Genomic DNA, 14,225 nt, shown 5'->3' on the forward strand with positions numbered 1-14,225 from the left:
TTACCTAAGGACACTTGGTCCACACTCTGACTGATGCTCATTTATGCTAGTGTAGGCTCTGGAAGTTCAGGCCTTTGAATATCGCATTCTTAGTTGAGTACACCAGGAGAGGAAAGTCTGTGTCCCTTGATGCAAATTATGTCACCCAATGTGAAATTGCTGGTTTCCTAGCATAAATGAAGAGGAAGAGGGGCAGGAATGGGGAGCTTAGAGCCCTGTCAGCCAGCTTTCGAGGAAACAGAGCATCTGCAAGGAGCCCGGGGAAGAACTCAGGACACACCCACAGGCTTTTCACTGTCATTTGGGCCCGTTTTGCTTTGGGCCACCCAGTGACAGAATATTTCATTTGGGCCATGAAACAGCCCACTGTGTCTTTCTTACTTCCTTGACTGAAAGAAAAACACCATAAAGAAAAAGATTTAAACGGACTCTGGTTGTATCCATAAAAGACATCATCCTGGCTGGCTTGAAGATTGCAAAGCTCATAAGCCCTACACTTAGGACTTCTTTGTCACCTCAGCTATAATTGAGCGTGAGCTGAGGCTGGAAATAACTAAACCTTTAAATCAAACTAAAATGTATTCCATGAGAAACTGTTTTCCTTGTTTTGCGATTATGGGAGAAAATGAACAGCAGTTAAGTCATTCAACAATTTCTTTCTTTTTTTGAAGTGCCTACCCCATGCCAGCCACTATTCTTGGAACTTGGGATGCGTCAAGGAGCTAGTTAGGGGTGATGTGGGGGTGTGTGTGTGCAGAAAACAGCATAATAAGCACATGGCGTTCTATGGAGAAAAGACAGGACAAGAGGAGGAAGATTGGGTAGTGGGGGGTGTGGGAGGCAATTTCAGATAAGGTGGTCACGTTGGCCCCCTGGGACGGCCGACTTGGGTAGGGACTTGAAGGGGGGGGGGTTGGCCATTGATTTGTAACATGAGAGTGTGCCCTGCACATTTGAGGAAGAGCAAAGAGGCCAGTGTGGCAGGAACAGAGTTGGGACGGGGGAACAGAAATGCTGCAGAGATGTGGCATGGCGGTCGGAGACGGGAAAGAGGCTTCCAGCTGTGGGAAGGGAGCTGAGCCTTGACGGATAAGTATTTGTGGAAGCAAGAAAGGTTGGGAGCTGATACTAGAATGAATCCTTCCACTTCCCTGGTGGCTTGGTCATCAAATGCTAGAAAGCTCAAATGCTAAGGCTGGACATTGGGGAAGGCCTTGAACGACAGTCCGAGGAGCCCTCCACATCGCTCCTGGGAGGCTGACCGAGCAACAACCTGCGCACGGGAGCTCATTGCTGAACCAGGGACGTGGCTCTAGGAAAGGAAGGACAGCGTCAGGAGGTAGTGAGGAGGGGAAGGGTGACCAGAAACAAGGTTTGAGGCTTGCACGTATGTGGAAAGGCAGATGAAAGGAGAAAAGATGATTCATTAACTCAGACACAGAGCACTTTCCAATCTGGAGATACCTGAAGCAACGTTCATGCATTTGCCAACTTTCTTCTGAGTCCCTTTTTAGCAACAGTAAGAACTTCGGTTCCACTGGTTGTAATTGAGAGAAATTCTGAGTCACTCCCTTTGGGAATCATTAGAGAAGAAGAGAATGGGTGTCAGAAACATAAAAGGGTATGGAGATTTTGCCTTAGGAAAGGAAGAAGAGGGAAATAGAGCCAGTTTTTGGAAATGTCTCAAAGGGAGCGAGGAATGTGTATAGGGGCTAATAGTGGGATGCTCAGGAGGTAGAATTTACAAACTTCAGAATTAAACATTTTAAAAGGCACTGGATATTTGGGAGAGAAAGAAACAAAGGCCTTACAATGATGGAAAACTGACACTATGCTATTTCTAGCAAATTAGGAATGGCAATTATAATATTAGTAGCAGTGCCCAGTAGTTACTAATTTACAGTATAAAAAATAATCACCGTTTTCTTAGTTTATTGTGCTGTTTTGTGAATATGAAAATAATTAAAAGGGACTTCATAAGCTCTCACCAGCCTCGGTCTGCCTATCTGTTTTTCCCATGAGAACTTATTTTTCTCCAAGTTCTCAGAAATAAACAACCTTTCTTCCAGGTTAGTGCAGGAAGCTGGGAACAGAGATTAGGCAGTGCCTTTTCTTCTTGGGCCTAGACGTAAGGAGGCTGAAGATGGATATTATAGTAATCATAGTTAACGTTTCGAGCAGGTACCATGTGCTCGGCAGTTTGGGGAACTTTTGTTGGGTTAACTCAATCTCGCGGCATCTTACAAAATGTCTTAAAGAGTAGATACTCTTTTTATCCCCATGATAGAGATGAGGAAACTGGGAAATTGGTTCAGAGTCATTTGCCTAGAATTGATATTTCCTGTAATGAGATTATCAAGGGAGAGTATATTGAGTACAATAAGTAGCCAAGGAGAGAGCAGTGGGAACCACAGACTGTTCCTGTGTGTGTGTGTGGTGGGGGGTTACTTACATTTTAGGGATACCGTGTTTCCCCGAAAATAACACCTAGCTGGACAATCAGCTCTAATGAGTCTTTTGGAGCAAAAATTAATATAAGACCCAGTCTTATTTTACTATGAGACCTGGTCTTATATAATATAATATATATTATATTATAATTTATATTAATATTGTAAAATTATATATATTATATAATTAATATTAATAATATATAATATAATACCAGGTCTTACATTAATTTTCACTCCAAAAGACGCATTAGAGCTAATTATTTGTCTAGTCTTATTTTCGGGGAAACACGGTAAGAAGATGAGAAACCAGAGGCAGAATATTTTAGAATTTAATAAGGCAGAAGTTGTTCTAATTCAAGGCTTCTGCAGGTCAAAATTTCCTCACCCCAGTGAAATTCAGTGAACTCTCTTCTCCACTGTATTTGTCTTCTCCAGTCAGGTGTATTAAAGCAAAGCTGGATTCATGAGGGAAATTAAACCAAGTAACCAACAAAACAGTTTCTAACTACATTCGAATTATAACTACAAGGGGTCAGTTGGTCCTACTGGTTTCTGAATTTTCCCAGGGCCCTTGAACTTTGTGGCTAATTACCTTTTCAAAATTGTGTTCACCCATCATGAACACAGGAAACCTCTCAGTACAGTTGACTCTTGAACAATGCAGGGTAGGGGTACCAAACGCCTGCTCCATCAAAAATCTATGTATAACTTTGGACTCCCCAACACTTTACTAATAGCCTACTGTTGGCTGGATGCCTTACCGATCACGTAAACAGTCAATTAACACATATTTTATATGATCTGTATTATGTACTGTGTTTTTACAATAAAGTAAGCTAGAGAAAAGAAAATGTTATTAAGAAAAGTATAAGGAAGAGAATATACATTTGCAGTATTTTTTAGGGAAAATCTGCATATAGGTGGGCCTCTGCAGTTTAACCATGTTGCTCAAGGGTCACCTGTATTTTTAAGTTCCCTGTGGAAACAGCTTGAGCTCTGCTACAATATGTCATTAGCCCACATTCATACCAGGTGACCCTTCAGCTTTCAAAGCAGTGAAATCAGGCTTTGAATTTGCCTCTTGCCTGCTCCATTTTAGTACTAGAGCTGATTTAAGCATTTGTTGCCCCACTAACGTGACTAAGACAACTCTTGCCTAGCAGCTGTTGAGTGTTTTGGGCTACAGCTGGCCACTTGTGCATCCAATAGGAAAGTGAGTACGTTCGTGCTGGGAAACTGCCAATGGAATGGAGACTGGTGAGTGTGCTCAAATCTGGCTGGGAGGGTCGGTCCTGGGAGAGCAGGATGTAAGAGCCTCTGTACTCCACGAATGTTGTTTATAATTGGAAACCTCTTCGATGGAGTGTTTCTAACATGGAGAGTTTATTTTGAGCAGTTTTCAGGAAATCTCTGACCGAATCATGCTCTGTTGGGAGTTACTTTCCTGTTGAGTAAGGGTCTTACCATTTTCCTTGATTGCCTCTGATTGCCTTATTGCCTTTTGGATTAAAATTCAGTATTTGGTTCTATATTCTAGGACCAATCACATGCTAAGACCTCTAATTAGAGAAGAAGGAGCACACCTTGCATTTGCTACAAAGGCTGCTGGGGCTCTTCCCTAGAGGTGGTCTCCTGGATTCCTTGCTGCTGGAAAGAGAGGGGAGAGTCACAGGGTCTTCTGAGTGTGGCGAGAATCAGGTCTCTCAGGTGTGAAGTGTCTGAGACTGAGGTGGGTTGAAGGAGGAGCCCATCGGAACGATGCCCACCAGGAACATTTGCTTCTCAGTGATGCTGCCTTTCTTCTGAGCTGTTGGAAATCGTAGAGTGGTATGCATCCTGGCATCTGAGAATGCTGGCGTTTGGGGTGTAGCCTCAGGGGGCAGCTGGTGTCTTTCAAAGTGTGACCCTTGAACCTCTGCATAAGGGTATCTGGTTTGGATCTGTGCTGCAGATTCTGAGACATACACTTGCATTTCTCGTGTGGCACTTAGGCATCTGGACAGAACAGCCCTACTAGAGATGATTGTTTCCCACAATAAGTTGGATTGGAGATGGCTGGCATATGGAACGTGGAGGCTTCCTTGACCACTCAGATGTTGAGTAGTGGCTCTGGATGGATAGTCATCATTTCCCACGATGCTAGAGCACAAGCTTCTGGGTAGTTGGGACATCCCAAGCTTCGTGACCAAATAGACACTGGGTCTGGGCCGCCAACGTTTCTTTCCCAACAGGCTGGGTCACATATTAATGGGGAGATGTGTACCACTGAGCCTGCCTAACCACTTGTGCAGACAAGGTGGAGCTGGCTTGGATCACATATGGAGAGCATTCCCCAGTGGTTACACTGGATTGTAGCCTCGAAAAGTACCCGGCTCAGCTGGGGCCAGCAGGCCTCTTACCTGGAGTCATTCATCACTTCTTTGCTCAGTTTAAGTGGCCGTCCCAGAGTTGAATACACACAGCCTGGGTCATTGCAAGGTTACAACGTCAGTTGGTATGAGCAGATGTTCAGGTCTGACAAAGAGGTGAGTGTCTATGAAGGCCTTATTCTTAGTTTCAGTAGAGACCTCAGGGCATTCTGTTAAGGGGTGAATGGTTTGTGGGAATGTAGTAGACTGTTAAGAGACATGTTCTTGAGGGTTTGCCGTCTGGTCTCTTCCTCTGTTTCCTTTGTCTTCTTTCATCTCCTTCCCCTCCCTGTCACTTTCAGCTTTGAGCTCTTTTCATGCAAGTCAAGGCAAATAGATGACCAGGCGCTCAGCTTTTGCTGGGAAAACCTACAAGGGGCATTGTTGACAAACAAAGAGGGAAGCTGTGGATTTGACTATTTAGATAGAATCTGGTCAGATGCTGTTTGCAGCTAAGTGATGGGTCTACCAATATAATAGTGGAAAAAGTGGTTAAAAGTGGTTGGAAGGATGGGTTCCAACCTCCAACCTGCTACCAACAAGGCTTGTGACTTTTTAAGCCCCAGCATCCTCATTCTTTAACCAAGAAGATGGCTTTGCAAGGTCCCTTCCTGTTCTAGAGCTGTGGGAATTACAAGACGCCTGGAGTCATGTGTCTTCTCCTTTGTTTTGAAGTCTTTCACTTACGGACTAGCTTACCTGTGTAGGTTATCTTTCCCTGCCTTACAGAGAAGCATCTCACCTCTGCATTTTAGAGGAGAGTTTATAGCTGATTCTTTCACTTCTTTCAGAGAAGGACTGAGACATGAAATTCACAAACTCTTCGTCTCCCACTGTTGATGGTTATCTTGAATAATCAATGATAGTCAAATTTACTTATTGTCTTATATCAAAAGGGAAGCAAAAAGGAGAAATGTGGTTTGATAACAGTGTTCTCCTGTTTGCACAGAGGATTTTTACCCACTGGATCTAGGTCCTTCAGAACCATCTATGGAGGTTAATAGGCAGGACAGCAGATAGCAAAATGATGGGACCATCAGCCACAGGGGCCTGCACCTCATCTGCATCTGTGGTTTCTTCATCCTCCTTGAGTCCCTCTAAATCCATTGGAAATGTAGTTGGTCTTAGAAGTTTTCTTAACTACTTCCTGTTGCTATCATCCCCTTTTACTTTACTCTTGTTTTCTTTTCTCTTTCTTTCTTTCTTTCTTTCTTTCTTTCTTTCTTTCTTTCTTTCTTTCTTTCTTTCTTTCTTCCTTCCTTCCTTCCTTCCTTCCTTCCTTCCTTCCTTCCTTCCTTCCTTCCTTCCTTTCTTCCTTCTCCTTCCTTCTTTCTTTTTCTTTTTTTGTAACAGTTTTAGATAGTAGAGAGGGTTCCTATTCACCCAATTAACCTTGAGCACCTGGCTGAGGTAGTATTTGCCAGGTTTTTCCACTGTTGAGTTACTGTTTCCACTCTTTGCATACTGTTCTTTTTGTTTTGTTTGTGGAAGATGTACGATGTGATGATTTAATATACATATGAATTGTGAAATGATTACTACAATCAAGTTAATTAACACATCCACCATCCCACATAAGTACCCCCCCCCCTTTTTTTTTGGATGGTGAGAACACAAGATCTCTCTTAGCAGAATGTAAGTATACGGTTAAGTGTAGTCACCATGCTGTACATTAGATCTCGAGAACTTATTAATCTTATAGCTGGTAGTTTGTATCCTTTGACCAACATCTCCCATCCACCAGCCTCTGGCATCTGGCTGCCTCCATTCTACTGTTTCTATGAGTTCGACATAGATTCCGTATAGAAGTGAATCATACAGTATGTGTCTTTCGGTGTCTCCTCTTGCTTGTTTTCATGTCTGCCTATGCCCATCTTGGAGTTGCTCACTTAGTGTCTACGCATGATGAAGGTGACCTCTGAGGGCCCGAAGGTGGAACTGACTAAATGAGATGGTGGCGATACGGGCACAAGACTTGTCTGGGCCTCTGCAGGGCAGTATTAGTGACTTGGTTCATTCTGCCCCATTGCCTCTCAGCAAAGATTGGCGTGCAGAGCATTCATTTTTATGGCAATTCAGAATATCCTGCTAGTTTTTACATTTTCAAATCATAATTAACTATTTATGAGACTGAAAGGCTCAAAAAGTGGTTAAGCCCCCAAAGCATATATTGCTTTGCCATCTCTCCTGTGTCACTCACGTTCCCATTCTCTTTGAGAAAAATCAGTCTAATTTCTTATCCATAAGACTGTTGCGCTGTCCTGCCCAACATGGCTGTCATTATCCTCCCTTCATTACTACCATTATTTAATTATTGTTTATGGAGATGCCTGCAGCACTTTAGAGCAATTAAGATTCTGATTTAAGAACAGATCTGTCTGTGGCCCTGAAATGTTCAACTTGAGAGCAGGGGCAGTGTTTTGGAAGTTCCAAATGGGTTGAAACTGGGAATTGATACCCCCAGCATCTTGGCAGGTGCCCCAAGCTGTTACTTGGCCCAGGGGCGGCGAGTAGCTTGCTTCGGGCTCCTAGCATCCCAGCTTTGAAAGGGCAAGGTAATTGGAGAGCCTGTGTTGGAGCTGTGGGCCCCACAGACTTATTTATTTAGCTCAATGTGAAGTGAGAGGCTGCTTGTTTTCCAGAAGCCAAGCTGATTAGGGCATGAGGACTCTTGCCTGCTCCTGGGATATGGGTCCTTGCTGGGTGAGTGGGTGAGGCGGTGCACTAGCTATCTTTTTAGTCACCACATTATAAAATAGTCTCCTAACCAGGCCCTTTATTTAAAAAAACAAAACAAAACTGTATCAGCTGTAAAGACCTTGTTATCCATTGTAACCCCCTACCTCCGAAACAACTAGCTAATCAGCCTGCAGAATTTCCTGGAGTTCCAGGCTGGTTGATGAGGGTGAGAGCGCTGAGCTCTCAGCATGGTGGTTGGGAGTATCTCAATAGCTGATTTGCCAATTAGTTAATTATCTAAGTCAGATAAATGATAAGCGCTTTGAAGTGTTCTTTATTTCTTTTATATTTCTTAAACATTCCAAATTGTTCACATTTGTACTAGGGCGCCTAAATGGATTTTCTGAGCCACTCTGCGGGCAAGTTAGGTTTGTGTGGGTCCAGGGGTTGAGGAGTAACTGGTCCAGGAGGGAGGCTGGGGGCCGCCATGGCCTGTGGGTCTCCTGCAGCTCCACAGCCCCTGGCTGGACCGACAGGAACTCCTGGGTTACTCTCTGCCTGATGCATGCCTTTGTTTGTCTCCCTTTCGGCTCCCCAGGATGTTAATGCAGGTGAGGGCAGTGAGTTTGCGGACAGTGGGATCGAAGGGGCCACCACCGACACGGACCTCCTGTCCAGGCGATCCAATGCCACCAACTCCAGCTACTCGCCCCCCACCGGGCGCGCCTTTGTGGGCAGCGACAGCGGCAGCAGCTCCACCGGGGATGCGACGCGCCAGGGGGTGTATGAGAACTTCCGGCGGGAGCTGGAGATGAGCACCACCAACAGCGAGAGCCTGGAGGAGGCGGGCTCGGCGCACAGCGACGAGCAGAGCAGCGGTACCCTGAGCTCCCCGGGCCAGTCGGACATCCTGCTCACGGCCGCGCAGGGCACGGTGCGCAAAGCCGGCGCCCTGGCCGTCAAGAACTTCCTGGTGCACAAGAAGAACAAGAAGGTGGAGTCGGCCACGCGGAGGAAGTGGAAGCAGTACTGGGTGTCTTTGAAAGGTGAGAGCGCAATGCCCTTCCTCCAGCGCCCGCTATGCCCTGTGCTCCATGGCGCACCCGAGGCAAATGAGGTTTCCTAATCACACAGAATTTTATTATACACTAACTTCAAAAATTATTTTATTGTGCTAAGAATACTTCACATGAGATGTGTGCTCTGACAGATTTTTGTGTTCTTTGCGTCAGCGTTGGCTATAGGCACATGGTGGTATAGCAGAGCTCTAGAACTTAATCACCTTACTTAATGGAGACTTTGTCCCTTGATCAGTAACTCCCATTTGCCCCTCCCCACCAGTGCTGTCACAGTTAAGCTAAAGACCATCCCATGTCTAGTTTCATGTCTGATGACAGTTTTGGCGGTTGAGTTAAAAAAATTTTTTTTGAATCATTCAGGGTAGTAAAATGCCTCCCAAAGTGACTGAGAGGGAAGATCATTAGCTTAAGTCCTATGGGATTGCCACTTTTTAGGTAAAAAAAAAAAAAAAGGTAGAATATTGCTAATTTCATAGTTTCAACCTAAGGCTGCATGGAACATGTAAGTCATAGTTTGTGAAAAGTCACAATTTTACAGTCATATTTATGTATTTGAGTGTGTGTATGGATAGCTATATATGCATGTATATATCACAGTCTTCATTAGTAAGTGTAATACTTTTATGTGTTATTTGTCGTTATTTTACATACATTTGTGAATGTGTATATATTCTTGTGCACATCTGCATATGTCTTGGTAATATAGAAATTGTAACACATTGTGAGCTCTGAGTCTTAAAGAGAAAAACACTTCTCAAGCCCACGTAGACTTTTTGTCACAAGCAAATATTGGAGCAGGGTTTACATACGGCAGGATAGGTTAGCTAGGTTAATAATGTGAAGGGCAAGCAGAGGAGGAAGAAGCTGGGGCTTGCCTGGTGTGGTACACACACTAGACCATTTGATACTGGATTTTACAAACTGTGTTTGGTGTGGGAACATCCAATCCTAGAGGCATGGACTAGCCCGGAGCTCTGTGCAGTGGTGCACAGGACAGCCCCCATGGGACAAGCAGGGTTTGGGTGGGCCTCATTACTCATTGTGCCAGCTATTGCTTCAATGCCTGGCAAAACAGGAAGGGAGCATGCTAATTAGACTATAGGTCTTGCTGCTTGTCACAGAGACCCACAATGACATGTCTTAAGCAAGATAGAGCTTTATTTCCCTCCCACCTACCAGAGTCAGACCATCTAAGGTTGGTGTGGTGACTCTTTCCTATGAAGTCATACAGGGGCCTGGGCTCCTTCTGTCTTGTTGCTCAACTATTCCTAGAGCATTATCTTAATCTGATGAGGTCAACATACCTCACCAGCAGGTCCACATTCCAGTGGAACAATGGGGAAGTGGGGGGCATATCTCTCTTCACTGAGGGTACTACCTGGAAGTTGCCTGCGTCACTTGTGCTTCTGTCCCATTGGCCAGGAATGAGTCATGCCTAGCAGCAAGGGAGGCAGAAATGGCTGTTTTCCTCCTTGGTGGCATACTGGGGAGTCACTGTCCTACAGACGACTCTCTTCTCTTGTCAGCTAGTGCATGGCAGCTTCCCCTACTGCCAAGTGGCCTGTGTGTCAAATGTTACTGCATTTTAAGGGTGGGATGCAATCTTTCTTTTCATGTCCAGTTGTCAGACTTGCTGGGTTATTACATCTCATTGATCCACTTCCCAGAATGTCTTAGGAAGGGTCAGGTACTTTCTCATGTCCATTTCTCATTCTCAAAGTCTGCCTTAGTGCTTTGAAGTTTGAACAAAAGGCAGAATCATAGTACTTTCTGTGGAAAATTGCATGAAATGTTAATATTAAACTTTAAATTTTATTTCCTATGCTAAAGTAAATACCCTATTATAATACATGTAAAGTATATACTAAAATTTTAACACAGGTATGAAACAAGAATGTTAAATTTGAGAAAAATTCTATCAGTTCACACACACATGCTTTAATTTTGGTTTTCATTGTGAATTGGGGAAAGACCGCTATTTGATGTAGTGAGCCTGCTTGTGAAGCTTACATGTTCATCCTGTGGGAGTATTTTGGAGAACTGCTGTTCTTTCTCACGTGTGACCTGCATTGGCTTGATTTGGGGACACTACAGGGTTGTGTCTGAGGGGGCCTGGATCATGCCAGCTGCTCGGCTGTGGGGGGTAGAATGAGATAAAATAAAGGGAAAGCCCCCCTTTTCCACCTTTGCTCCTCCCCCAAATGTCTGTACCACTGGACACTGTAACTAACCTGTTCCCTTTAGCAGTCTTATCACTGGTTTTACTAATTATTGCTGAGTTTTTAACAGCCTGGATCAGAAGACCACCTGTATCACAGTTACCTGAGATACTTTCTGGGTTACACCTATACCTGCCGAATCTCAAAGTTCAGAGGTGGGGCTGCTATAACAAAGTACCACAGCCTGGGTGACTTAAGCAAAAGAAATTTATTTTCTCACACTTCTAGAACTAGAAGTCAAAGGTGAAAGTGTCAGCAGGTTTGGTTTCTTCTGAGGCGTCTTTCCTTGACTTGAAGACGGCCATCTTTCTCTGGTACCTTCATATGGTCTTCCCTCTGTACCTGTCTATGTCCAAATTCCCTCCTTCTTATAAGGACACAATTGTATTGGATTAGGGCCTACCCTTATGACCTCATCTTACCATAATTACCTCTTTAGAGACCCTATCTCCTAATAAAGCCATGTTGTGAGGTATTGGGTTAGGACTTCAACATAGGAATTTGGGGGATATAATTCAGCCCATGACAGGCCCTGAATTTGTGGTTTAAAAGAGATTCCCAGGTGATTCTTATACTGAATAACAATAATGAGGTGTTTTGTTTTTCACTTGGGACGGGGAAGAGGGGGCTGTTTTGTTTTGGCTGTTCCTTTAGAGAACAAATGGTACTGGAAGCCAGGGTGTGGTCATTCAGGAGCACAGCTCATGAGTCCATTCGAGGAGAAAGCCTTCACGTTCTTGGTGACCCAGATCTGAGTGACACAATCTGTCAGGATCCAGGTGCAGAACACAGAGCCATTGAGTCTTTGGCTTCTTAATCCTGACAGGTTCCCATTATATATTGACATATCCGGGGCTTGTTCATGTCACTCAAAGGCAGGGATTGCTGCTGACTTTTTCTTACCAACATTTGGATATTGAGAATTGAAAAACAGTACCTGCGAACTGTTGAATAGAGATTTCGCCAAAGATTCTTTCACTTTAGACAGGAAAATTAATTTTTTAAAAAGGTTTCACTTAGAATTAGTCTCTGGAGTGTCTCCATCGACAACTGAAGAGCACACAGATGATATTCAAGTGAAGATGAAAGTAAACGGACTGTTATCGGGGGAGCTTATGGTTCCTTGATTTGCTGCTTCGTATTAGTCTTAAAATTAGAACAAGTAGGTAATTGAGTGAAAGCTGATTTTTGCCACCTACTGTCATGGGTGATTATAAACCGAAGTTGAAAAATTTTGAAAACAGCAATTTGGAAAGGCCCTGGGAAGAATGTTCAGTGTGTACACATACCAGGATTTGTAGATGTCTCCTAATTCGTTATCCGCAAGCTTCTTTCTCTGTTCCCAATCTATAGTGAAGTTTTGTTGCTTCTTTTCTGTTATGTATCTATAAATCATTAGTATAGTATTAGTCCTAAAGATTATATATAGCAGGGCTTCTAGACAGGGGCACTGTCAACATTTCCAGATAATTCTTTGTTATGGGGACAATCCTAGACATTGTGGATGTTTAGCAGCATCCCTGTTCTCTACCCACTAGCTGCTAGTAGCACCTCCCCTCGTTCCCACACCTCCAAAATGTGGCAACCAAAAATGTCTCCAGACATTGCCACATGTACCCTAGGAGGGCAAATGCCCCACCTTGAGAACTTCTGATTTGGAAAGGGGAAGCCTCCCCTTTCCATTTTTTTTTCTTCTCCTATTTATCTCTGAATCTATGCTAGCTTCAGGCATGGAAATAGAAGGTACAGATAATTCTGCAATGTGATATGTGTGTTTGTGAAAAAACTTCAAATCTTCAAAGTAACAAGGATTATGGGAAAAAAGGATGGGGCAGACTGCTCAATAAGTGTGTAAGTATATTACAGTAAGTCCTCACTTAACGTCATCGATAGGTTTTTGGAACTGCAGTGAAATATAATGAACGTATATTATATGAACGTATAATGAAACCAATTTTACCAAAGGCTAATTGATGCTATAAACAAGAGTTAAGTTCCAATATCATCTCATCAATGTTATAACGAAATGATGTTGAAGAAACGATCTTATTTGAGGACCTGCTGTATATGCATGTAGCTTTGTAAGGCAAAACTAAAGTAATTAAAAAAAAAAAACTCTACTGAAAATACTCACATAGTTAATATCTTAATTTTTAAAAATGAATAGCATGGAAATACATTTTTTTAAGTGACTATAAGTTGAATGGGTAGAGGGAAGAATTGAAACTCCTGAGTTGTAGAGACAAGAGCAACAATTATAAAATCATGAAACTCTGAAGCCCCATGCAATAGGACTTTTAAGCAAAGCTTGTGGTCAAACTGCAACACGGGAAAAATTGTGCAATGAAATTACATACCACTATGCTGCATTCAGCTGTGTTTGGGGATGTTGCATTCAGCAGCTGTTAGATGTGAATGTGAACTATTAATGGCTAGGAAAAATTGCCTGTGAACTAATGTGGCTTTTCCTCTGATTCACATCATTCAGCATTACTACAAATTTGCTTTATAGAAACTCATGTTGTAGTTAGGGAGATTGTACTTTCGAGGCCTTTACATTTCACAAATAATGTGGCCCTTGCTTGTGGTAAGGATGATGTTGAAAACTGACTGGTTTATGTTGAAGTTACGAAAGACTCATAAACTTGGGCCAGGCTTCCCCTGAAGTTGGTTCTGATTAGTTGAGAGTAAGTGTTCAGCTAGCAATTACTAATAAAGTAAGCTTCATGTTTAGATGATGTTGGGAGGGTATCTTTCAAAGCCACCTTGCCACAAATCTGTGAACGGTTTCCATTGCTACTGTTTCATTAGTTTCACAGTATGATTAAGTGTGGACCAGGCCTTCGGCTTCCCCCAGACTTTCATGTGTGTGCTATGCATTTCCTCTTTCAGTAGGAAGAAGGACATGGTTTATTTCTAGAAAAACAATTGATAGAAAAGATCTAAGACTAAAAATCTATCATTTCTTTCCTTATCCTTAAAGCACCTAAAGCCCGTATTATGTATTGTTTTTTCCAAGGGGATAGTCAAGAAACCGAATAAATTGTGTTTCCTGGTTGCCTACCATGTGAGTCATGCCGGGAAGGGGCTCCACTGGGGACAGTCCTGACTCAGTGCTTGTTGCAGTTCTGGCCTGTGGCAATGTATTTACAGTCACCAGTGGCCAAAGGAGCCGTAAGACCTTTATATGCCCGTGACGATACTTGTAATAAAATATTCTAATAAAAGAGAAACTAAGAGTCTTGAGGAACTTGAGGGCATACTTGAAGGAGTTTCATGTGGGTTGTGAAGCTGTGATATAAGAATCTAAGCCCATCCAAGGCTTAGATCCTCTAAGCCCATCCAAGAATTCAGTACAAACAGCCCCATTCTCTTTACTCCCTAGAT

At 43.2% G+C, this 14,225-nt stretch overlaps 1 protein-coding gene across 8 annotated transcripts in view; it reads left to right on the top strand.

Annotated features, from left to right (window-relative positions):
• The window catches only part of TIAM1 (TIAM Rac1 associated GEF 1), a 360,045-nt gene that overhangs the window by 236,815 nt on the left and 109,005 nt on the right, over positions 1–14,225 (top strand). For all 8 annotated transcript variants that reach the window (XM_019730167.2, XM_074326168.1, XM_074326172.1 and 5 more), the window contains one exon: positions 8,139–8,586. In XM_019730167.2, coding sequence (XP_019585726.1) covers positions 8,139–8,586 — 448 coding nt within the window. The remainder of the gene's footprint in view (positions 1–8,138; positions 8,587–14,225) is intronic.

The sequence above is a fragment of the Rhinolophus sinicus genome, linkage group LG01, assembly GCF_036562045.2.
Source record: "Rhinolophus sinicus isolate RSC01 linkage group LG01, ASM3656204v1, whole genome shotgun sequence".
Lineage (NCBI taxonomy): Eukaryota > Metazoa > Chordata > Mammalia > Chiroptera > Rhinolophidae > Rhinolophus > Rhinolophus sinicus.